This window comes from Theropithecus gelada, chromosome 3 (assembly GCF_003255815.1).
Source record: "Theropithecus gelada isolate Dixy chromosome 3, Tgel_1.0, whole genome shotgun sequence".
Classification (NCBI taxonomy): domain Eukaryota; kingdom Metazoa; phylum Chordata; class Mammalia; order Primates; family Cercopithecidae; genus Theropithecus; species Theropithecus gelada.
Genome location: NC_037670.1, coordinates 20,111,827 through 20,137,404, shown reverse-complemented (window position 1 = coordinate 20,137,404; position 25,578 = coordinate 20,111,827). Strand labels below are relative to the sequence as shown.

The 25,578-nt window shown below is 48.5% G+C and overlaps 1 protein-coding gene across 2 annotated transcripts; it reads left to right on the top strand.

Annotated features, from left to right (window-relative positions):
- Positions 1-5,641: 5,641 nt before the first annotated feature.
- Positions 5,642-20,647, top strand: NDUFV3 (NADH:ubiquinone oxidoreductase subunit V3). 2 transcript variants are annotated; one of them, XM_025380596.1, is made up of 4 exons: positions 5,666-5,775; positions 9,448-9,568; positions 14,157-15,251; positions 19,864-20,647. In XM_025380596.1, the coding sequence occupies exons 1-4, from the start codon at positions 5,728-5,730 to the stop codon at positions 20,019-20,021; spliced, it is 1,422 nt and encodes a 473-aa protein (XP_025236381.1). In that variant the 5' UTR covers positions 5,666-5,727; the 3' UTR covers positions 20,022-20,647. The 2 variants fall into 2 exon arrangements, with proteins under 2 accessions (XP_025236382.1, XP_025236381.1); XM_025380597.1 differs by lacking the exon at positions 14,157-15,251 and having other exon boundaries at positions 5,642-5,775.
- Positions 20,648-25,578: the final 4,931 nt, after the last annotated feature.

Here is a 25,578-nt window from a genome sequence, read left to right as displayed (position 1 = left end):
GACGTAGCCCTCACCTACTGCGCATGCTCCAGGCGAGCCTGCCTTGAGCATGCGCAGCAGGCGCTGTGACCGTCCTCCCGGTTGGGATTCGTGGCCTTCGGTGTTTCGGGCTTGGCGGTTAACTCACCAAGGTGATCTGATGGCGTGCACTTCGCACGATTCCAAGTGCTTGCCTAATGTTCGTCCTTTCCTCTAGACGGGGTAGGGCTGGTTCTGGATCTTTTTCCGCTGTAACTGGAGAGACCTGATAGCTACTTGATGCGTGCCTCACATGAAGTCAGCAGTTCGAAACTAGCCTGACCAATATGGTGAAACCCCGTTTCTACTAAAAATATAAAAATTTGCTGGGCGTGGTGGCGTGCGACTGTAGCCCCAGCTACTTGGGAGGCTGAGACAGAAGAATTGCCTGAACCCGGGAGGTGGAGGTTGCAGTGAGTCAAGACTGCCCCACTGCACTCCAGCCGGGGTGACAGAGCGAGACCCTCTCTCTCAAAAAAAAAAAAAGTCCAAAATGTGGTCATGGGTGTGGGTGTCTCGGGTGGCGTTAAGTCTGAGGTCGCTAAAGGTAAGCCTACTTAATCTTTGCACTTAGAAAAGCCAAAGATGACTTAAAATCTCCAAACTGGAGTGGTATTTCCAACCCAAACTATGGTTAGTTTCCAGTGTTCATCCCAAGATCCCCAAAAGCCTCTTACAATCCCAGCATCAGGCACAAAATCTAGGATCTCATGGTCTGTCTTAGATTGGCTTGTCCAGTGCAGCTTCTCTTGATTCAGAGACTTACGAACTAAGAAGATGCATTTTCTCTCCCATGCACCCAACATATGATGGTGAACCAGGACCAGATAACCACAATAAATACTTGCATGTGAAAATGAGAAGAGGAGGAGACAGAGCAATCACTGGGCCAGAGCAATTCTCAAATCCTATTGGAAGCTGTTTTCAGGCCCTACAAGAATAAGAAGTCCTCCTTAACCAGGCCCGAGTTCTGCTTCCTGGGAGTGCCTCCCCAGGCTGTATCTCCGCACAACTCTTGCCTCTGCCCTCTTGGGTGTCCCTCCTTTTCCAGCACCTTCTTGGCCATTTTGAAGAAAAAGGCTTTTGAGACACTTTCTCAACCTACTTCCTGTCATTAGCAAATTGTGGACCCATAGATCTTTTCACTCTAAACTGTTCTCTCCACATTTTTGCAGCTGGTGGTGCTCTGTTCACTACAAGTCCCTTAAAAACTTTGTGGGCTTCTCAAGAATCTGATTCAGGTGCTCTCCATGCCCCAGAAGCCACTCTCACTAGTCTTTTTTTTTTTTATTTTATTTTTTTGAGACAGAGTCTCACTTTCTCTCCCAGGCTGGAGTGCAGTGGTGCGATCTCGGCTCACTGCAAGCTCCGCCTCCCGGGTTCATGCCATGCTCCTGCCTCAGCCTCCCTAGTAGTTGGGACTACAGGCACCCGCCACCACTCCTGGCTAATTTTTTGTATTTTTTAGTAGAGATGGGGTTTCACAGTGTTAGCCAGGATGGTCTGGGTCTCTTGACCTTGTGATCCGCCTGCCTCGGCCTCCCAAAGTGCTGGGATTACAGGTGTGAGCCACCGCGCCTGGCCAACACTACCACTAATCTTGTTGAAACAAGCCTCGCTCTAAGATTTTTAATAAATATTTGTATATTGCTGAAAGGGTATACTAGTTAACATTTAAATCATTGAGATCACCTTGACTTCAGCATTATTCTTAAGGCCATATTTTACTAGCACCACTCTGAATTTGATCTTTGGCCCAGGTTATGACTTACTTTGAGAACTTGTTACCAACTATAGAGTCTAATAATACTTTCCCCAGCTCCAACCCAATGTATGTTCTAAATTCTGCTAGCGAATTTGTTTGTTTGTTTTTAACCACACTCTTTTCTATAAGTGTCTCAACATATTCAAGCAAAAGAAAAACAGGTTAATCTCAACATTATACTGAGATGATTTTTTTCAAGTCCCAGAATTCAGTAGTTGCCTTTTTCTCTGCCCATCTTACTGAAGGGAACAATTTTACAAATCCTTCACCATGACACAGAGTCGTTCGCCATTTGTGCACCTCCCATAGTTTTTCTCACCATTGTTCCAGTGTTCACTACCAATTTCCCCACTGCTTTTCCAGGCATCTAGTCCAAAGCTAATGCCACATGTTACAGTAGCACCCACTGCTAGATACAAATGTCTGTAGCATGCCTATCTTCCTTGTAGTCCTAGATACAGATCAACAAGCTCATGAAAACTATCACTTTTTTTTTTTGAGATGGAGTTTCGCTCTTGTTGCCCAGGCTGGAGTGCAATGGCATGATCTCCGCTCACCAAAACCTCCACCTCCCGGGTTCAAGCGATTCTCCTGCATCGGCCTCCCACATAACTGGAATTACAGGCATGTGCCACCACGCCCAGCTAATTTTTTATATATATATATTTTTTTTTTTTTTTTTTTTTTTGAGACGGAGTCCCGCTCTGTCGCCCAGGCTGGAGTGCAGTGGCGCGATCTCGGCTCACTGCAAGCTCCACCTCCCGGGTTCACGCCATTCTCCCGCCTCAGCCTCCGAGTAGCTGGGACTACAGGCGCCCGCCACCACGCCCGGCTAGTTTTTTTTTGTATTTTTAGTAGAGACAGGGTTTCACCATGTTAGCCAGGATGGTCTCGATCTCCTGACCTCGTGATCCACCCGCCTCGGCCTCCCAAAGTGCTGGGATTACATAACTGGAATTACAGGCATGTGCCACCGCGCCCGGCCGCTAATTTTATATTTTTAGTAGAGACAGGGTTTCTCCATGTTAGTCAGGCTGGTCTCGAACTCCTGACCTCAGATGATCTGCCTGCCTCGTCTCCCAAAGTGTTGAGATTACAGGCATGAGCCACTGCGCCTGGCCCAACTATGGCCATTTTTATAATTCATCGATTACATTAGCCTAGAGTGAGTGTGGGCTTTCTTTTTCAATTAAGAAATTTATGGGCCGGGCGCAGTGGCTCACGCCTGTAATCCCAGCACTTTGGGAGGCCGAGGCGGGTGGATCACGAGGTCAGGAGATCGAGACTATCCTGGCTAACATGGTGAAACCCCATCTCTACTAAAAATACAAAAAACTAGCCGGGCGTGGTGGCGGGCGCCTGTAGTCTCAGCTACTTGGGAGGCTGAGGCGGGAGAATGACGTGAACCCGGGAGGCGGAGCTTGCAGTGAGCCGAGATCACGCCACTGCACTCCAGCCTGGGAGCACAGCAAGACTCCGTCTCAAAAAAAAAAAAAAAAAAAGAAAGAAATTTATGGATTGGCCAGGTGCGGTGGCTCACACCTGTAATCCCAACACTTTGGGAGGCCAAGGCAAGTGGATCATCTGAGGTCAGGAGTTCGAGACCAGCCTGGCCAACACAGCAAAACCCCATCTCTACTAAAAATACAAAAATTAGCTGGGCTTAGTGGCACACACCTGTAATCCCAGCTACTTGGGAGGCTGAGGCAGGAGAATCACTAGAACCCGGGAGGCAGAGGTTACAGTGAGCCGAGATCACCCATTGCACTCCAGCCTGGGCAACAAGAGTGAAACTCCATCTCAGAAAAATGAAAAAAAAAAAAAAGTTATGGATTGTTGTGTTATATTTCTGGTCCTGTCCTGAGTAAAAGGTATTAGGAACCTGAGAATCCTTCCATTAGCACAATGGAAAAATGGGCAAAAAGGCCAGGCACGGTGGCTCACGCCTATAATCCCAGCACTTTGGGAGGCCAAGGTAGGAGGATCACTTGAGGTCAAGAGTTATAAACCAGCCTGGCCAACATGGTGAAACCCTGTCTTTACTAAAAATACAAAAATTAGATGGGCATGGTGGCGGCCCCTGTAATCCCAGCTACTAGGGAGGCTGAGGCAAGAGAATCACTTGAACCTGGGAGGCGGAGGTTGCAGAGAGCCGAGATTGCCCCTGCGCCACTGCACTCTAGCCTGGGCAACACAGTGAGACCCCGTCTCAAAAAAAAAAAAATCAACATGGTTCATGCCCCCTCAACCATATGTACCCCACCCGTACCAACCTGGCCAGGGACCATGCCGGAGGAGGTCTTTTCTTTTTGTTTCTTCTTGAGTGTTGTAACTCCAGCAAGATGTCAACATCTGGCTGCATGTGCCCGCTGGTGGTGGTGTGGAAGTGGGGGGCTGCAGGTCCATGAAGGACGGTGACGTGGATCTTCCAATTCCAGATCAGGATCCCCAAATGTGTTACTAAACTATGAATTAAGCACACCTCACAAAGGCAAATGTGACCTTTTCCCTGGACACAGCAGAATTAGCCTGGTGGTGAAGAAAAAACAAAAAAATCTGGCCAGGTGTAGCGGCTCACGCCTGTAACCCCAGCACTTTGGGAGGCCGAGGCAGGCGATCATTTGAGGTCAGGAGTTTGAGACCGTCCTGGCTAACACGGTGAAACCCCATCTCTACTAAAAATTACAAAAAATTAGCCGGGCGTGGTGGCAGGCGCCTGTAGTCCCAGCTACTCGGGAGGCTGAGGCAGGAGAATGGTACGAACCTGGGAGGCGGAGCTTGCAGTGAGCCAAGATTGCGCCATTGCACTCCAGCCTGGGCGACAGAGCGAGACTCCGTCTTAAAAAAAAAAAAAAAAAAAATTTAAATAAAAAAAATCTGTTGGTATTTTTTTTTCCTTCTCCCTTTAGAGACAAAGGATTCCCTTCTCATGATTATCCTAAGATCTAAGATTATCCTAAGATCTCTGCCTCCCAGGGTGGATGGTGGCAGATGCCCTTGCAATTACTTGCTTCCAGACTCCTCTTTGATAAGGGCTTGGGGGTACCTCATTCTGCCAGTTTATCTTGCCACCTCAATGAATCGCTAGCTGTGAGTCAGGAATCCCTACACAATCCATTTAAATGACTGTGGCAGGGCCTTTTCAGACCCTGTGGAAGCTGAAGGTGTGGGCACGTCCATCTCCGATGAAATGCGAATGGGCGCTGGGCACGCGGGGGAAGGCAGAGAACTCAAGAGGCAGAGAAGGAAGCTAATAACTAATTACACCAACTCCACAATTAAGACTAACGTTGGGGGCAAACTCTTTGCTCTGAAAGTCATAAACACTTAGGTGAAACAAAGCTTCTATTTCCAGTCGGCCTAACTCTGGTATTAGCGTTGGCAGGGGCCGTGCAGGAGGGGCGGTGTGCAGTGGTGGCCGCGTTGCCGACAGAGGGTGAGGGAGCTGGGCGCGTGGTGCGGGCGCCGAGGTCGCGAGCTGAGGAGCTTTAAAACCTCTCAAAGCACAGAACTATCAATCAAGTAGGAACTGTGCCCCTGGGGAAGGTCGCAGATTTAAGGTTGCGAGGACAAGGGCAAAGAAGTGCGAAGCGGTCGGGTGGACATTCAGGCAGGCCCAGCGCAGACGCCTGGGAGGGGTACCCAGCAGCCCCTACAGGTCTCTGCCGCGCCCCCGCCACAGCGCCCAGGCGCCCGCCGGGCACAGGGCTCGGCACCTGCCGGGGACGGGCCCTTCACGCTGCTCCCTATGATTGGTGGCTCTGGTCCGGGGCGTGGCCCCAAGGGCGGCACGTAGCCCTACTGGGGATGCGCGCGCAGGCCTACGGCTTCTGCTCCGCCCCGAGCTGGCCTGTGATTGGCTCACTCGGCCCAAGGGGCGGGTGTTCAGGCGCGGGTGCCCGCACAGCTGCCGCGGCCCTTCCTGGTGCGCCAGTGTCACCGCCATGGCTGTCCCGTGTTTGCTGCGGCAAGGACGAGCTGGGGCCCTGAAGGTAAAGGAGGAGCCTCCCTGGGCTGGCTGCGCGGCCCAGAGCCCACGTAGGGGATGGGGTGAGGGGGCGCGGTGCTGGTCAGGCCCGGGCCTGTCCGCGACCTTTAGCCGTGCTGGTTGGGCCGCTGACCCCGCTCCCTGGGCCCAGGACTGACAGCCGGGGGCCAGGCCAGGTGTGGCCGGCGAGCGTCCCGAGGTTCCCCCAAGCCCGCTGCCCGAGGCGCAGGCCGAGGCTGGCGTGCCCCGTGCCGACGGGCGCTCCTGGGGGCTGCATTCCTGGGCGGCAGACAGGGGCGGACCTTCCCAGGTGATGCTGCCGCGCCGCTGGGGTCAGCCGCAGTGTGGCCTCCCGCACGGCTTCTTTGAAGGACAATGACTTCTCCTTTTAGCCAAGAGAGGAAATGAGGGAACTTTCAGGGACCTGGTTAACCCGGTAACTTACTGACAGCCGTTGAGAAGCCAGCTGACATGACCCGGCCTGTGGAAAGGGGAAGAAGGGCTTTCTTTTCTGCAAATAGAAAGTTAAGGCCAAGGCCGGCCGCGGGCACTTTGGGATTCTGCCAGTAATCCCAGTACTTTGGAAGGCCGAGCCAGGCGGATCGCTTGAGTTCAGGAGTTCGAGACCAGCCTGGCCAACATGTCGAAAGCCCGTCTCTAAAAAATACGAAAAATTAGCCTGGCGTGGTGGTGCATTCCTGTAATCCCAGCTACTTGGGAGGCTGAGGTGGGAGAATCCCATGAACCCAGGACGCGGAGGTTGCAGTGAGCCGAGATCATACCACTGCACTCCAGCCTGGGGAACAGAATAAATAAATAAATAAAATAAGACTAAGGCCACTTCGGTATCTTACAAATTTTAAAATGGCGGTTATTACAAAAACAGTAACTATTCCCTGCAGAATATGTATATATGTGGGTGGGGGGGTCGTGTGTGTGTGTGTGTGTGTGTGTGTGTGTGTGTGTGTGTGTATATATATATATATTTTTTTTTTTTTTTTTTTTTTTTTGAGACAGAGCCTCACTCTCTCGCCCAAGCCCAGGCTGGAGCGCAATGGCACCATCTCAACTCCCTGCAACCTCCACCTCCCCGGATTAAGCGACTTTCGTGCCTCAGCCTACAGAATAATTTAAAAGTACAGATAGGGAAATCCATTGACAGTCCACTATTACTCCTTCAAGCATCTAGTTCCTAACGATTTTTAACAGCTTTTATATGTTCACAAAAGCACATGTACTCATGCTTACAATCATGAACATAAATGTTTCATGTTTATATGCGCACATACAGGCACCTCTGTTCTGTATCCAGCATCTAGAACATTGTACTGTCTAGCACTTAGTAGGCCTTAGTGAATATATGCTGAGTGAGTTGGCATAATGTAAGATGTAAATACTTATATTGTAGACATTTTTGAAGCAGTTATTATATACCTACATCATTTTAATGGCCAGATAATATTTCTTCTACTCTATTTTCTAAGGATAAGAAAACATTTTACAGAAAGAAACATAGGGCCTGGTGGGTGGCTCACACCTGTAATCCCAGCACTTTGGGAGGCTAAGACAGGCGGATCATTTGAGGTCAGGCGTTTGAGACCAGCCTGGCCAATATGGTGAAGCCCCATTTCTACTAAAAATACAAAAAGAGCCAGGCGCAGTGGCTCACACCTGTTATCCCAGCACTTTGAGAGGCCAAGGTGGGTGGATCACCTGAGGCCAGGAGTTCGAGACCAGCCTGATCAACATGGTGAAACCCTGTCTCTACTAAATACAAAAACTTGGCTGGGCATGGTGGTACATGCCTGTAATCCTAGCTACTTGGGTGGCTGAGGCAGGAGAATCGCTTGAACCCAGGAGGCGGAGGTTATAATGAGCCGAGATTGCACCCCACTGCATTCCAGCCTGAGTGACAGAGGGAGACTCCATCTCAAAAAACAAAAAAATATATAAAAACATTAGCCAGGCGCGGCGGTGCACACCTGTAATCCCAGCTACTTGGGAGGCTAAGGCACGAGAATCACGGGAACCCAGGAGGCGGAGGTTGTAGTGAGCCGAGATTGCGCCACTGCACTCCAGCCTGGGAGACAGAGTGAGACCCTGTCTCCAAAAAACTAAATAAATAAAATAAAAAGGAACATAGTATTTTGTAAGTTAATAAATAATCTTTATTAAACCAAATATTAATAGTGATTGTCCTTGAACTCAGGTGTTTTCTTCTTGCAGCCTTTTTGTATTTGACAAAATGTCCATGATATACATACACTATGAAAACTGTAATAACCATTAGAAGTATACCATGTGAATATTTTGCACTTATATGTAGTGGTGATATATAATATTCATATGCACAGTACCTACATGCATACAATCCCAGCACTTTGGATGGTTTTTTTTTTTTTTTTTCTGAGACAGAGTCTCACTCTGTTGTCCAGGCTGGAGTGCAATGGCGTGATCTCAGCTCACTGCAACCTCTACCTCCTGAGTCTAAGCAATTCTCCTGCCTTAGCCTCTGGAGTACCTGGAACTACAGGCACACACTACCATGCCTGGCTAATTTTTTTTGTATTTTTAGTAGAGATGGGGTTGGCCAGGCTGGTCTCGGAACTCCTGACCTCAAGTGATCTGCCCACCTCACCCTCCCAAAGTGCTGGGATTATAGATGGGAGTCCCCGCACCTGGCCAATCCCAGCACTTCGGGAGGCTGGGGCTTCAGGATCAGTTGAGGTCAGGAGTTTGAGACCAACCTGGACAACATAGCCAAATCTCGTCTCTATAAAAAAATAAAAAATAGGCCGGGCGCGGTGGCTCAAGCCTGTAATCCCAGTACTTTGGGAGGCCGAGACGGGCGGATCACGAGGTCAGGAGATCGAGACCATCCTGGCTAACACAGCAAAACCCTGTCTCTACTAAAAAAAAAAAAAAAAAATACAAAAAACTAGGCCGGGCGCTGTGGCTCAAGCCTGTAATCCCAGCACTTTGGGAGGCCGAGACGGGCGGATCACGAGGTCAGGAGATCGAAACCATCCTGGCTAACACGGTGAAACCCCGTCTCTACTAAAAAATACAAAAAACTAGCCGGGTGCGGTGGCGGGCGCCTGTAGTCCCAGCTACTCGGGAGGCTGAGGCAGGAGAATGGCGTGAACCCGGGAGGCGGAGCTTGCAGTGAGCCGAGATCCGGCCATTGCACTCCAGCCTGGGCGGCAGAGTGAGACTCCGTCTCAAAAAAAAAAAAAAAAAAAAAAAAAACTAGCCAGGCGAGGTGGCGGGCACCTGTAGTCCCAGCTATTTGGGAGGCTGAGGCAATAGAATGGCGTAAACCCGGGAGGCGGAGCTTTCAGTGAGTTGAGATCCAGCCACTGCACCCCAGCTCGGGCGACAGAGCCAGACTCCATCTCAAAAAAAAAAATTAAAAAAATTTAAAAAGTAAAAAATAAAAAATATTAGCCAGGCGTGGTGGTGCGTGCCTGTAGTCCTAGCTGTGTCAGGGAATCGCTTAGACCCCGGAGTTGGAGGCTGTAGTGAGCCATGATTGATTGTGCCACTGCACTCCAGCTTGGGCAACTGAGGGAGACCCGGACTAAAAAAAAAAAAAAAAAAAAAAGTATTTGTATATAGTACTAGCTATTATAATGGCATAAATCTAAACATCCATATTCATTAATTGTTTTGTCAGGCTGTACTCCAGGAAGCCCAGGTGTTTCGAGGACTTGCTTCTACGGTTTCTTTGTCTGCGGAATCAGGGAAGAATGAAAAGGGTCAGCCACAGAATCCCAAGAAGCAGAGTCCACCAAAAAGTAAGATTTTGATGGTAGTCATAAGGGAAAGAGAATGCAAAAAGAAAATACATTAGTCAGCCTTCCAAGCACAACAATGAGTTTTACTAGCTACATAGTTTAAGAGAGGGGCTCTGGCTCTCTCTCCCAGGCTGGAGTGCAGTGGCACCGTCATAGCTCACTACAGCCTTAAACTCCTGAGCTCAAGCAATCCTCCCACCTCAGCCTCCTGAGTAGCTGAGACTACAGGCACATACCACCATGCCTGGCGTATCCCTGGCCTGTTTTTTTTTTGTTGTTGTTGTTGTTATTTTTTGAAACAGACGCTTGCTTTGTCACCCAGGCTGGAGTACTGTGGCACAATCATAGCTCACTGCAGCCTCAACCTTCCAAGCTCGAGTGATCCTCCCATCTCAGCCTCTGGAGTAGCTAGGACTATAGGTGCACGCCATCATACCCTGGCTAATATTGTAATTTTCCATAGAGATGAAGTCTCACTATATTGCCTAGACTGGTCTTGAATTCCTGGGCTCAAGCAATCTCCCCACCTCATACTCCCATAGTATTCGGATTACGGGCATGAGCCACTGTGCCCAGCCTACCTGGCATGTTTTTGACATTTCTCTAAATGTTTACTGATGAACAATCAGTTGAATTTCATTACTAACATTATCCTCTCCTTTGGTGAATTTTAGTCTGTGTCTGCAATCCTACATCATAGACTTATGAATTTGGATTAAATGGATTTTAAAATATCATGGCAGAGCCAAAGAGCCCCCTTTTTAGATACATGCGTGTGTGTGTGAGTGGAAACGGAATGCTTCATTCTGTGGCCATCTGGGGTGTGGTTTGGGGAGGGGAACGCTGACCTGGGAGTGGGCCTTGGGCTCTCATGGGGCTCCTGCCTCTGGCCTTGACGGGCCCTGCAGGCCTCTGAGCCTCGGTTCCTTTGTGCTTAAGCAGGATGAGCATGCCAGCCTCGCTGAGTGGTTGTGAGACTGGCTGTGGTGGGATACACGTAGCTACTGCGCACACTGCAGAGAGCTTTGAGGTGGGAGGAGAGTTTTCAGAACTAAGCTCATCAATACACAGAACAGTTGTATCTCGTAACCTTTTTTTTTTTTTTTGAGACAGAGTTTCGCTCTTTTTGCCCAGGCTGGTGCAGTGGCTCAATCTTGGCTCACCACAACCTCCTCCTCCCTGGTTCAATCTATTCTCCTGCCTCAGCCTCCCAAGTAGCTGGGATTATAGGCGTGCACCACCACGCCTAATTTTTTGTATTTTTTAGTAGAGACAGAGTTTCTGCATGTTGGCCAGGCTGGTTTTGAACTCCCGACCTCAGGTGATTCTCCTGCCTCGACCTCCCAAATTTGCTGGGATTACAGGCGTGAGCCGCTGCACCGGGCCAGGTATCTCATAATTTTTAAAAGAATTCCTGCACAGGCTGGGCATGGGGGTTCATGCCTGTAATCCCAGAACTTTGGGAAGCTGAGGCAGGAGGATCAGTTGAGTTCAGGAGTTTGAGACCAGCCTGAGCAACATAGTGAGACCCCATCTCTAGAAAAAATTTTAAAAAGTATCTGGGTATGGTAGCGTGCACCTGTGGTCCTAGTTACTCAGGAGGCTAAGGCGAGAGGATCATTTGAGCCCAGGAGGTCGAAGTTACAGTGAATTATGATTGCACCACTGCACTCCATCCTGGGTGATGGAGTGAGACCCTGTCTTGACAAAAATAAATACTGAGTCCAGGCATGGTGGCTCACGCCTGTAATGCCAGCACTTTTGCAGGCTGATCACTTGAGGACAGGAGTTCGAGAACAGCCTGGCCAATAAGGTGAAACCCCGTCTCTACTAAAAATACAAAAATTAGCTGGGCGTGGTGGCGGGCGCCTGTAATCCCAGCCGCTCGGGAGGCTGAGGCAGGAGAATTGCTTGAACCCAGGAGGCAGAGGCTGCAACGAGCTGAGATTGTGCCATTGCACTCCAGCCTGGGCGTCGCAGCGAGACTCCATCTCAAAACAAACAAAAAATCCCTGTACAAAGAAAAATAAATAATCCTTGTAAATGGACACGTGCAGGCCCATATTTTCCCCGGAAGCGTTGGTAGTTGGTAAGTGTAAGATACAGAGGAACTTTTCGCCCTCCATGGCACATTGCCAGATCAAACCTTTCTCAGCCAGAAGTGGCTTTGGAAGCTCTAATGGAAGTTTCCTACATGCAAGTAAGGGTACCCAAAGCTCTTATTGTTGGAATCAAATCTCTAGTCAGAGTGTCTGCCACGGGACAAGACCCTGGGGCGATGGGACATGCTGTGCCTTATTTCATCAGAGGTGTCCAGCTTTCCCCAGCACATGCGTTCTCCCTGATGAAGGCTGCCGGTACAGATGTCAGGGGCTGGGTGTTCTTGGAGGTGCACCTTGGGGAACCGCAGGGCTCTCCAGCTTGCTGCTTTCCTTGAATCCAGTAACCAGGCCTAATTTTGCAACAGTCAGTAATAAATTGTTGACTGAGTAATTTCTGTGTAGCTTTTTGAAGAGTATGTCCAGAAGCCAAAGTTAATTATCCATTTGAAGTCCTTGTTTCAGTTTTGAAAGTGAGGAATATCTGGAAATAGAAATTTAATGTATCCAGCCAGGCACAGTGGCTCACGCCTGTAATCCCAGCACTTTGGGAGGCTGAGGGGAGTGGATCACCTGAGGTCAGGAGTTCGAGACCAGTCTGACCAATATTGTGAAAGTCCGTATCTACTAAAAATACACAAAAAATTTAGCCTGGCATGGTGGTGCATGACTGTAATCCCAGCTACTCAGGAGACTGAGGCAGGAGAATCACTTGAACCTAGGAGGTGGAGGTTGCAGTGAGCCAAGATTATGCCACTGCACTCTAGCCTGGGCAAAAAGAGTGAAACTCCATCTCAAAAAACAAAAAAAAATTACCCAGGCATGGTGGCACACAACTGTAGTACCAGCTACTCGGGAGGCTGAGGCAGGAAGATAACTTGAGCCCAAGAGGCGGAGGTTTCACTGAGCCGAGATTGCACCACTGCACTCCAGCCTGGGTGACTGAGCTAGACTCCATCTCAAGAAAGAAACAAAAAGAAAACGAAATATATGTCCAATTATAACAAGCAGTGCCAGGCACTGTTCTGAGCACTTTTTTCATCTTCCCCAGTTCTCAACAACCCAGGGAGTAGATGCTACTGTTATCCCCATGTCACAGACAAGGAAGTCGAGGTGTGGGACTGAGCTGCCCAAGTCATGCGGTATCCACACAGGTGTCAGCGCAGAAGCCTGGATTTGAACCCAGGCATTCTGGCAGTGCAGTTTATATTTTAATCACTGTACTGTCTTCCTTCTGAAAATTCTCAATTCTCATGTGTTTATTTAAAAATAAAATGCTAGGCACAGTGGCTCACGCCTGTAATCTCAGCACTTTGGGAGGCCAAGGCAGGCGGATCACCTGAGGTTGGAAGTTCGAGACCAGCCTGACCAACATGGAGAAACCCTGTCTCTACTAAAAATACAAAATTTGCTGGGTGTGGGGTCACATGCCTGTTATCCCAACTACTCAGGAGGCTGAGGTAGGAGAATTGCTTGAACCCGGGAGGCAGAGGTTGTGGTGACTTGAGATCGCACCATTGCACTCCAGCCTGGGCAACAAGAGCGAAATTGCATTTCGAAATAAATAAGTAAAAAAAAAAACCTTTTTATAGTGAAACATCTGTAGAAGTTTTCATTACCATGTAAAATTTGAGTAACTTTATTCTCTAATGTAATGTTTAAATGCACCTCTGTTTCTGAATGTGCCTTGTTTCCAAAGTTAGTTTTGTGACCTTTTGACAAGATACGGAAGTATTTTAAGGTTGCTAATCCACGTCTCACACCCTAACCCTTTTTACTTTTGATAGGGGGATCACTAAAAACTTGAAGGCCGTGCCCTCACTTTTCAACAAAGCAGAAAGGAAATTCAGGAAATTTGAGTTCTATATTGAGAGGAGATAGGGAAGCAACAAGGCGAACTCCTGCCTTTACTAATTACCAGTACAGTATTTGTAGACCTTTATGTTACATAGTTTGTTATGGTCTCTCAGGGAAGAGAAACAGTCTCTGAAAGTCCCCATCTTAGGCTGTGAGATAGGCCTACGCAGCTAGTCTTAGGTCGGTAGTTTTGTGTTTTATTATACAGTCATCCTTCAGTATCTGCGGGGAATGGGTTCCAGGCCACCCCTCCCACCAGGATTCCAAAGTTTGCAGATGCTCAAGTCGCTGATATACAGTGATGCAGTATTTGCATATCACCTAAGTACATCCTCCTGTATACTTTAAATCGTCTCTAGATTACTTACAATACCTAATACAATGTAAATACCATGTAAATAGTTGTGCTGCTTAGGGAATAACGTCAAGGAAAAAAGCTTGTCAAAGCAGATGATTTTCTGAACATTTTCCATCCTCAGTTGGTTGCTTGGTGGGTTTCTATGGGACCTGTCTTAGGATGAGTGTATTGAAGATACCATCAGTGACGAGTAATGTGTCATGAAATGTCTGTGATTTTGACTGAGTTTTAAGTTGTTTTGTTAAATGATATTCCTCTTTATGCCATTTCCTAGATGTAGTGGAACCAAAGGAGAGGGGCAAGCTCCTAGCCACCCAGGAAGCAGCTGAATTGTCTAAAAACTTATCTTCACCCGGTTCTTACCCACCAGCTGCGAATAAGGGCGGGATGGTAGCTAGTCCCCGTCCCAGTGGCAGCGTGCTGTTCACAGATGAAGGGGTTCCGAAATTTATGTCAAGAAAGACTTTGGTAGAGTTTCCACAGAAAGTTGTGTCTCCATTCAGAAAACAGGGCTCCGACTCAGAAGCTCTCCGGGTGGGTCGGAAAGTGACGTCGCCTTCGTCTTCATCCTCGTCCAGCTCCTCTGATTCTGAATCTGATGACGAGGCTGACGTTTCAGAGGTCACTCCTCGAGTGGTGAGCAAAGGCAGAGGGGGGCTTCGAAAACCAGAGGCCTCTCGTTCCTCTGAAAGCAGAGCCCCCCGAGTTACAGTATCAGCAAAAGAGAAAACCTTGCTGCAGAAGCCGCATGCGGACGTCACCGGTCCAGAGAAGCCCCACCAGCCAAAGAAGAAAGGGCCCCCTGCTAAGCCATCAGAAGGCAGGGAAGATGCGAGACCAAAAACCACAGTGCCCAGATCTCAAGCAGATGAAGAGTTTTTGAAGCAAAGTTTAAAGGAAAAACAATTGCAGGAAACATTTAGATTAAATGAAATAGATAAAGAAAGCCAAAAGCCATTCGAAGTTAAAGGACCATTACCTGTCCACACAAAATCAGGGTCGTCTGCACCACCGAAGGGCAGCCCAGCGCCTACTGTGCTGGCAGAAGAGGCCACAGCAGGGGGGCAGCTGCCAGCCACTCCTCCTGGGGCAGCAGAGGGGCATCTGGAAAAACCCGTGCGAGAGCCCCAGCGCAAGGCGGCCCCTCCCCTACCCAGAAAGGAAACCTCGGGGACACAGGGAATAGAAGGACACCTGAAGGCTGGAGAGGCAACTGTGGAAGATCAGATACCACCAAGCAATTTGGAGACAGCTCCTGTTGAGCATCACCACGGTTTCCATGAAAAGACAGCAGCATCGAAGCTTGAGGCCGAGGGCGAGGCCATGGAAGATGCGGCCGCGCCAGGGGATGACCGAGGCGGCACACAGGGTATATCTTGACTCGCGCTCCCAAGTGCACCCTGTCCCTTAGGGTAGTGAGGCCAAAGAACTAGTTTCTATATGCTTGTAGAGCAGTGTTACAGTCAATCAAATTCTGTACTAGAAGCATGGCCTGTAATGCTGTCTCAGCCAGGCAGAAAAGTATGTCTTCATTATGGACAATCCACATCTTTATATTCAGAATCCCTAAAATATAATATGTAACATTCTTTTTTTTTTTTTTTTTTTTAAGATGGAGTCTTGCTCTGTTGCCCAGGCTGGAGTGCAGAGGCGCGACCTCTGCTCACTGCAACCTCCACCTCCCTGGTTCAAGCAATTCCCCTGCCTCAGCTTCCCAAGTAGCTGAGATTACAGGTGCAGGTCACCACACCTGGCTAATTTTTTTGTGTTTTTAGTAGAGACGGGGTTTCCCCATATTAGCCAGGCTGGTCTCGAACTCCTGACCTCAAGGAATCCACCCACCTCGGCCTCCCAAAGTGCTGGGATTACAGGCATGAGCATCTGTACCCTGCTTAACCTTCACCTTTTTTTTTTTTTTGAGACAGAGTCTTACACTGTCACCAGGCTGGAGTGCAGTGGTGAGATCTTGGCTCACTGCAACCTCCACCTCCTGGGTTCAAGCCATCCTCCTGCCTCAGCCTCCCGAGTAGCTGGGATTATAGGCACCCACCACCACGCCCAGCTAATTTTTGTATGTTTAGTAGAGACGGGGTTTCACCACGTTGGCCAGGATGGTCTTGGTCTCCTGACCTCGTGATCCACCTACCTTGGCCTCCCAAAGGGCTGGGATTACAGGCATGAGCCACCGCGCCCAGCCCCCAACCTTCATCTTAAAGAGTATGTCCTTGGCACTCTTGACCATTTCTTAACCAGTATAATTTTTGAAAACTGGCAGCTTAACATTGTCACCGCTGACTTTTGAAGGTGTCTAAGTGTTCATTGATGACCTTGTGGGGCATCTCACTAAGTGAAAAGGGGAGCATCCGGTTTAACTTGCTTAGGTGAAGAGCAGTAGCTAGTCACTTGGCATGAGAGTCTTCGGATAAATTAGATGATTACTTTTAGCATCCTGTGCACAGGGCAGATTCACAGTTCAGGAATTAAAGCAGTGTGTTGTACAGGGCAGCCGCTGCATACACATCCTTTCCCCTGGACAGCATTTCCTTCTCCGGTTAACTGAAAACACATATGGGCTGCTTTACTCTTCTAGAAGAAAGTTTATGAAGGGCTTTTTTTTTTTGACATGGGTTTTGCTCTTGTTGTCCAGGCTGGAGTACAATGGCGCAATCTCGGCTCACTGCAACCTCCGCCTCCTGGGTTCAAGCGATTCTCATGCCTCGCCTCCAGAGTAGCTGGGATTACAGGCGTGTGGCACCACCCCTGGCTAATTTTTGTATTTTTAGTAGCGACGGGGTTTCACCACGTCGGCCAGGCTAGTCTCGAACTCCTGACCCCAGGTGATCCACCCACCTTGGCCTCTCAAAGTGCTGGGATTACAGGCATGAGCTACCATGCCTAGCATATGAAGGCTTTTAAAGAGCAACAGCATTTATTCCTATTATGTTACCATTTCCTTTTTTTTTTTTTTTTTTTTTGGAGATGGAGTCTCACTCTGTCACCCAGGCTGCAGTACAGCAACACGATCTCAGCTCATTGCTGGCTTCACCTCCCAGGTACCAGCGATTCTCCTGCCTCAGCGCCCTGAGTAGCTGCCACTACAGGCGCCTACCACCACGCCTGGCTAATTTTTGTATTTTTAGTAGAGACAGCGTTTTGCCATATTGGTCAGGCTGGTCTCGAACTCCTGACCTCAGGTGATCCACCCACCTCTGCCTCCCAAAGTGCTAGGATTACAGGCGTGAGCCAGTGCGCCCGGCTATGTTACCATTTTCTTGAGCACTAAACTTGATAAAATGCAATGTGCTTTAGGTGGGTCGTGGCAAACATGAAAAGGCCAGCTTCCGTTTTAGAATCCATGGCTCTTCTTGAAGACTTCTCTAAAATGCATGGTCCCGAACAAGTGCGGCTCCGTCCTGTGTCTGCTCTCCATCCTCTACCGCCGCCCCTTGCCTCATGTGCCTTACCTGACGCCTTCTTGTTCCTGGTTCCTTGTGCGGCAGGATTTATGTGTTTTCTCCCCTCTCCATCTGCTCTTTCATCAGTACGCCAAGTGCCCGGGCTTGCCAGACTTCCCAGGCCTCAGGAACTGCATTTCCTGATGCTGCTGCTTTCACTCCTCCTGCTCTAAAATGGAGACGAATAACACAACTCGCAGGATAAAAACAGAATTGAGAGTTTTCAGATTGCAAACCTTTCTGAAGAGAAAATTCTAACATTTCATGGATGTGTTGTTTCTTAAATATCTTCTGTGCCCATGCGCACAACCCACCTTGCAGAGCTGTGTCTGTGTGGGGCCACGGTCTCGCTAGGCAGTCCGTGCCCCAGTACTTGCCTTCCAGGTAGCGTGGTTTTAGATCAGAGTTTTATAACCCACATCTTGGTCAGTTATCACCCTCCTATAGTAACTAAAATAATATGTTCTGCTTTGAAGGTGTATCTACACCACACCGAAGACACTCAGCTTGTGAAGATTGGAATGATGCCAGCTCTTTAAATAAGACGTCGTTTTTTGTTTAACATAACTTAAAACTGAAAATCAGAGCTTTTGATATTAATTGAAATAGTGAGAAAATACATGTATTTAGGTTTTTTTTTTTTGTGGAGCATGAATGGAAGTTAAGACAGACCTAATGACCTGATTTCCAGAAATTGAGTCAGTACAAATCTTTTTTTTTTTTTTTTTTTTTTTTTTGAGGTGGAGTCTCGCTCTGTCACCCAGGCTGGAGTGCAGTGGCCAGATCTCGGCTCACTGCAAGCTCCGCCTCCCGGGTTCACGCCATTCTCCTGCCTCAGCCTCCCGAGTAGCTGGGACTACAGGCGCCCGCCACCTCGCCCGGCTAGTTTTTTTTTTTGTAATTTTTAGTAGAGACGGGGTTTCACCGTGTTCGCCAGGATGGTCTCGATCTCCTGACCTCGTGATCCGCCCGTCTCGGCCTCCCAAAGTGCTGGGATTACAGGCTTGAGCCACCACGCCCGGCCGAGTCAGTACAAATCTTAACCTAAACGTCAGCCTTGTTTCCGTGCTGGTTTTGATTTTGCCATTATATTTTATGTCCTACTGCAGGAAACCAGTACTTCTTTTGCCTCAACCCCTACTTGTAGTTTAGAATTACCAAATGTTTAAATGCTGTGTTGTTATTAGAATTTATCTAATTTTCTTGTATCAGAGATTCAGAAGGCTCCTTTACTTTAAGCTTTTCAATTTTTTTCTTTTTTTTGGACACAGAGTCTTGCTCTGTCCCACAGGCTGGAGTGCAGTGATGTGATCTTGGCTTACTGCAGCCTCCACCTCCCAGTCTCAAGTGATCCTCCCACCTCAGCCTTCTGAGTAGCTGGAGACTACAGGTGCATCACCATGCCCTGCTAAATTTTTTTTTTTTTTTCTTATTTTTGAGACAGTCTTACTTTGTCACACAGGCTGCAGTGATGCAATCTCAGGTCATTGCAACCTCTGCCTCCTGGGTTCAAACAATTCTTGTGCCTCAGCCTCCCAACATAGCTGGGATTACAGGCGTGTGCCACCACGTGGACTTGCTAACTTTTGTAACTTTAGTGGAGACGGGGTTTCACCTTGTTGGCCAGGATGCTCTCAAACTCCTGGCTTCAAGCAATCTGCCCACCTCGGCCTCTGAAAGTGCTGGGATTACAGGTGCGAGCCACTGTGCCTGGCCCCTGCTTTTTGATTATTTGTAGAGACAGAGTCTCACTATTTTGCCCAGAATGATCTAGAAATCCTGAGCTCAAGCAATCCTCCCAACTCGGCCTCCCAAAGTACTGGGATTATGGGCATGAGCCACCATGCCCAGCCCAGATTTCTAATAGAGGTAGATTTTATCATGCATCTCTAAGTTACCTGAAAGTCCTGCCATAATTGTTCTAGGCATTTTCAAACTTTTGAGAAGCCTAGAAGTATACAAACTAAGACGTTAAGACACGTTGTATGGCCTGGCACGGTGGCTCACGCCTGTAATCCCAGCACTTTGAGAGGCCAAGGCGGGCAGATCACTTGAGGTCAGGAGATCGAAACCACCCTGGCCAACATGGTGAAGCCCCATCTCTACTGAAAATACAAAAATTAGCCAGGCATGGTGGCAGACGCCTATAATCCCAGCCACTGGGGAGTCTGAGGCAGGAGAATCACTTGAACCCGGGAGGTGGAGGTTGCAGTGAGCCGAGATCGCACCATTGCCCTCCAGCCTGGGCGACAGAGCGAGACTCCATCTCAAAAAAAAGACACATTGTAATAACTATTCCATTTCTTAAATTGGTAAGGCTGTATGTTTTAGAATAAACTTCTAAGTAATATCTTTCTTTTTCTTTACTGTGGCTTTTGTAGTCTTTTTTTTAATTAGACAATTTGTTCCTCACAGATAGGGTTGAGGAAGAATGCTTGGTAGATAATAAGGGCCTGTGTGTGAGCCAAGTCATTCATAAAGAGCTGTCCTTTTGTTGGTCTCATGGGCATCGTATTTCCTCCACAGAGCCGGCCCCAATGCCTGCTGAGCCATTTGACAACACTACCTACAAGAACCTCCAGCATCATGACTACACCACGTACACCTTCTTAGACCTAAACCTCGATCTCTCCAAATTCAGGATGCCTCAGCCCTCCTCAGGCCGGGAGTCACCTCGACACTGAGGGCCCTCGCTGTGAAGATGAACCTTCCACTGTCTTCGCTGCATCCTGGAGTGCAAAAATAAAATCCACTCAAGAGTAACAAAGCCCAGTGTGCATAATCAGTTTCACTTTTACTTTTTTTTTTTGAGACAGGGTCTCACTCTGTCACCCAGGCCAGAGTGCAGTGGTGCAATCTCGGCTCGCTGCAGCCTCCGCCTCCTGGGTTCAAGTGATTCTCCTACCTTAGCCTCCTGAGTAGCTGGGACTACAGGTACTCACCACCAGGCCCAGCTAATTTTTGTATTTTTAGTAGAGATAGGGTTTCACCATGTTGGCCAGGCTGGTCTTGAACTCCTGACCGCAGATGATCTGCCCACCTTGGCCTCCCAAAGTGCTGGGATTACAGGCGTGAGCCACTGTGCCCGTCCACTTTCAAGCTTTTTACAGTGAGTGGTGAATTAGCAACAGTAATGCTGATTATCCAACATATATTTTGGAATATCTACTGTGTGCAAGGAATTTTTCTTTAAGGTTATGGATCACTGGACAAATCCATATAATTAGAGAATTTTAAGCGCTTTACAGCTGTATGATTCTACTGTACTGAGCCTAGTCAATTTAGCATTAAACTGATTATCAGCTGAGTATCAATAATGTAATAGTGACTTTTTTTTTTTTTCTTTGAGACAGAGTCTCACTCTCACCCAGGTTGAAGTGCAGTGGCACAATCTTGACTTACTGCAACCTCCGCCTCCTGGGTTCAAGCGATTCTCCTGCCTCAGCCTCCCAAGTAGCTAGGACTACAGGCTCGCACCACCATGCCCGGCTAATTTTTTTTTGTATTTTTAGTAGAGAGAGGGTTTCACCATCTTGGCCAGGCTGGTCTTGAACCCCTGACTTCGTGATCCACCTGCCTCGGCCTCCCAACATGCTGGGATTACAGGCATGAGCCACTGCACCCAGCCAGTAATAGTGACTTCTAATCCTATAGCCCTGGTTTTTTATTATTAGAAACGGGAATTTTGGCCAGGTGCAGTGGATAATGCCTGTAATCCCAGCGTTTTGGGAGGGCGAGGCAGGTGGATCACCTTAGGTCAGGAGTTTGAGACCAGCCTGGCCAACACAGTGAAACCCCGTCTCTACTAAAAATACAAAAATTAGCCAAGCAGGCTAGTGGGCACCTGTAATCCCAGCTACTCGGGAGGCTGAGGCAGGAGAATCATTTGAGCCTGGGAGGCGGAGGTTGCAGTGAGCCGAGATCACGCCATTGCTCTCCAGCCTGGGCGACAGGAGCGAAACTCCATCAAAAAAAAAAAAAAAAAAAAAAACAGGAATGTTACTAATTTTAACTGCTGCATTGCAAACAAATTGTATTGCAGTCTTTTACTATCAGAAAAGGAAGAGAATTGTTTTGTTTGCCTCTGTTAGGTATTTTGTGTAAACTTGGGGACATTTTCATTGGTGACATTAGGAAGAGGTGAAGTTTTGTGCAGTACAATGACAAAGTTGATCCTAGCTGGCCATAGGCACTCAGTGAGCTATTTTACCTATTGAGGGTTTCTGGATTGGCCAAGTAACCTTTCATCCCTTGTGATAACTTTAAGGCACACCTTCCAGGGCAGTGGGGGTGGGGGGGCTCCCGTGCATCACATGGAGCACACTCCCCCAGCGCTGTGCAGAGACAGAGCCCAGTCTGACTTCGAGAAAGTAACCAATGTAGGTGAGGGCCAGGGCACGGTGGCTCACGCCTGTGATCCCAGCACTTTGGGAGGCCAAGGCGGGTGGATCACTTGAGGTCAGGAGTTTTGAGACCAGCCTGGCCAACGTGGTGAAACCCTGTGTCTACTAAAAATACAAAAATTAGCCGACTGTGATGGTACACGCCTGTAATCCCAGCTACTCAGGAGGCTGAGGCAGGAGAATCGCTTGAACCTGGGAGGCAGAGTTTGCAGTGAGCCGAGATCATGCCGTTGCACTCCGGTCTGGGTGACAGGGTGAGACTCCATCTCAAAAAAAACAAAAAAAAGGTTTTTTTAAATATCAAAATTGAAAACTAGTATTGTCATCTGCCTCAGATTGTGTCACCACACAGGAGACTTAGCAACTCAGCCAGATTCTTCTAAACACATTTTTTATAATAAAAGTGGTAAAACTACATTACCAAAAAGAAAATAGTAAACTTACCTAAAATCCACTAAGCTAACCCAGGCTTTTTTTTTTTTTTTTTGAGACAGCCTCACTCTTGCCGGGAGCAGTGGTGCAATCTCAGCTCACTGCAGCCTCGTCCTCCCAGGCCCAAGCAATCCTCCCATCTCAGCTCACTTTGTAGCTGGGACTGCAGGCCCTGGCCACCATGCCCACCTAATTTTTGTATTTTTTGTAGAGGCGGAGCCTGCCTCAGCCCCCAAAAGTGCTGGGATTGCAGGCATGAGCCCCCGTGCCCAGCTATTAACATCTTACAGGATTCCCTAGTGGTGGTTAAAGTGATGTAACCATTTTAATGTACATACAACTTTTCTATCCTGCTATTTGCTTTTTTTTGGTTTTTCATTTAATAGCTTCTCAAGCTGGGATCCATGGAACTACTGTGATGGGCGGTGATGCTTTGGAAATGGAAATTCCTTTAATATTAAAATGAACATGAATATATTTTGATTTGCATATATTTTTAGGATGAAGCATGAGACTTGTATAAAGTTCTTCCCTGGCCGGGCGCGGTGGCTTATGCCTGTAATCCCTGCACTTTAGGAGGCTGAGGCGGGAATTTGAGACCAGCCTGACCAGCATGGTGAAACCCCATCTCTACTAACAATACAGAATTATCCAGGTGTGTTGGCGTGTGCCTGTAATCCCAGCTACTCGGGAGGCTGAGGCAGGAAAATCACTTGAACCCGGGAGGCGGAGGTTGCAGTGAGCGGAGATCGCGCCATTGCACTCCAGCCTGGGCAACAAGAGCAAAACTCCATCTCAAAAAATATACAAAGTTCTTCCCTTAGAACTAGTCCTGTTGGGCTAGTCTTTCTGGGATTTTGGTTTACGCTCCTCCACCCATTGAAAGGGCTGAAAACCCAATAGCCAGCACCAAGCACAGTTCTGCATTTTGTAGCTAGCATTGCAGATGACTTCTTGACAGTCCATCTGGTGGCAATACAGTGGGCACCCACGGGGCTATTGTTTGGGTCTATGTGATTTCCCACATTCTGTCTTTGAAGAGTGCTGTCGGAGGCCGGGCACAGCTCACGCCTGTAATCCCAGCACTTTGAAAGGCGGAGGTGGGTGGTCACGAGGTCAGGAGACCATCCTGGCTAACACGGTGAAACCCCATCTCTTCTAAAATAAATACAAAAATTAGCCAGGTGTGGTGGCGGGCGCCTGTGGTCCCGGCTACTCGGGAGGCTGAGGCAGGAGAATGGCGTGAACCTGGGAGGCGGAGCTTGCAGTGAGCCGAGTTCGCCCCACTACACTCCAGCCTGGGCGACAGAGCGAGATTCCATCACAAAAAGAAAAACATTTAGCTTACAGAAAGGGGCAGGAAGCAGGGTTTGTCTCTTGGACTATAGTTTGTTGATGCAGTATTAAAGGGGTAATTTTAATTTAATAAAAGGGCTGGCCAGAGATAGGATTAAAATAAGTGAGTGTTTTAGGTGCTCAGCTTCCTTGGTTCTACCACCTTCTTTCCCTGACCCTCCTTCCCCTTCCCCCTGACCTTGGTTGGCCTTTATTCTAGAAGGGATCTGAAGCAATAGAATATAAAAAATTCACAACTGCTAAAACAGTGTTCCTTCTAGGGTAATTTTCACTCTTACAGACCTGTCTGTAATAAACATTATTTGAAATGCCTACTATATGCTAGGCACTATGCCTCAGCCATGGGTTCAGACATGATAGAGACAGCCTGCCTTCTGTGAGTGCACGGCCTGGGAAGGGGGCAGCTGAGAGATGCATGGCGATGTGCTGGATAATAACAGATGTGGAAGATGAGGTAGGGGAGCTGCCTGGGGAGGGGCAGAGATGGGGATTCATCAGAGAAGGCTTTGAAGGACATCATGCCTCACCCGGATGTTGAAAGGGATTTCGCCAGGAGCACAGGGCATTGGTGGAGGGAGCCCTGGAGGGCAGTCCTTAAGGCCTCTGGATGGGGGTGTGAGAGGCACTGGGGCTGAAGCAGCATCTGGGTGTGAGGAAGCCACAGCCCAGTGGCTCTCCACTGCGGTCTCAGAGCAGCCTCGGGCTAAGTGGCTGAGGCCAATCCTTTAGGAAAGGCCACCAGGCCCAGCTAATTTTTGTATTTATACTAGAGTCAGGATTTCACCATTTTGGCCAGGCTGGTCTCAAACTCCTGACCTCAAGCTATCTCCCCGCCTCCACCTCCCTAAGTGCAGGGATCAGGGCAGGAGCCGCTGTGCTGGCCCATAGATGCCATCTTTCAACTGCCTGTATTCAGAGACTGTCACCTCCCCAAGCCCTTTGTGGGAGGAAAACTAGACAATGAAATCCAGCCAAACGAGATGAACTAACATTCAACATTCAAAACTCGGCCAGGCTCGGTGGCTCACGTTTGTAATTCCAGCACTTCAGGAAGCCGCGATGGGCGGATCACCTGAGGTCAGGAGTTTGAGACCAGCCTGGCCAACATGGTGAAATTGTTTGAGACCAGCCTGGCCAACATGGCAAAACCCCGTCTCTACTAAAAATACAAAAATTAGCTGGTCATGATGGCGGGCTCTTGTAATCCCAGCTACTTGGGAGGCTGTGGCAGTAAAATCGCTTGAACCTGGGAGGCAGAAGCCGCGGTGAGCCAAGACCACGCCATTGCACTCCAGCCTGGGCAACAAAAGCGGAAGTCCATCTCAAAAAAAAAAAAAAAAATCAAGAATCGAAGGCTACAGTAGTACTGGAGGAGATCTTAGAACCTATTTGCCTGTGAATTAAAGCTAAACAACTATGGAGATTGCAAGACAGAATGAGAGTGTTATAAACCCTAACAAGTAAGCAAAAGATAAACCAGGAACCTGGAGGACACAAACAGGAGCTTGGGAGGTAGCCCAGGAGAACTCAGCTCATCCTTCAGAGCAAATGAGTCGATACTGTGCGGAATAGACAGTTGGCAGGATGGAGATGAGAAATGTGAAATAGAAACTTGGAGGCCGGACGTGGTGGCTCACACTGGTAATCCCAGCACTGTGGGAGGCCCAGGTGGGCAGATCACCTGCGGTCAGACGTTCGAGACCAGCCTGGCCAACATGGCGAAACCCCGTCTCTACTAAAAACCCAAAAATTAGCCGAGCATCATAGCGCTGGCCTATAATCTCAGTTACTCGGGAGACTGTGGCAGGAGAATTGCTCGAACCTGAGAGGCGGAGGTTGCAGTGAGCCGAGATCACGCCACTGTACTCCAGCCTGGGCAACAGAGTGAGACTCCATCTCTAAATAAATAAATGAAATAAAAAGCAACTCTTGGCCAGGCATATTGGCTCATGCCTGGAATCACAGCACTCTGGGAGGCTGACATGGGAGGGTCACTTGAGCTCAGATGTTCGAGACCCACCTGGGCAACATAGTGAGACCCTGTCTCAAA

Excerpts from the sequence above, each read along its gene's own strand:
- NDUFV3 (XM_025380596.1), top strand. The coding sequence starts at position 5,728 with ATGGCTGTCCCGTGTTTGCTGCGGCAAGGACGAGCTGGGGCCCTGAAG. Across the intron at positions 5,776-9,447 it reads GACGAGCTGGGGCCCTGAAG|GCTGTACTCCAGGAAGCCCA; the intron begins GTAAAGGAGGAG and ends TTGTTTTGTCAG. Across the intron at positions 15,252-19,863 it reads TGACCGAGGCGGCACACAGG|AGCCGGCCCCAATGCCTGCT; the intron begins GTATATCTTGAC and ends TTTCCTCCACAG.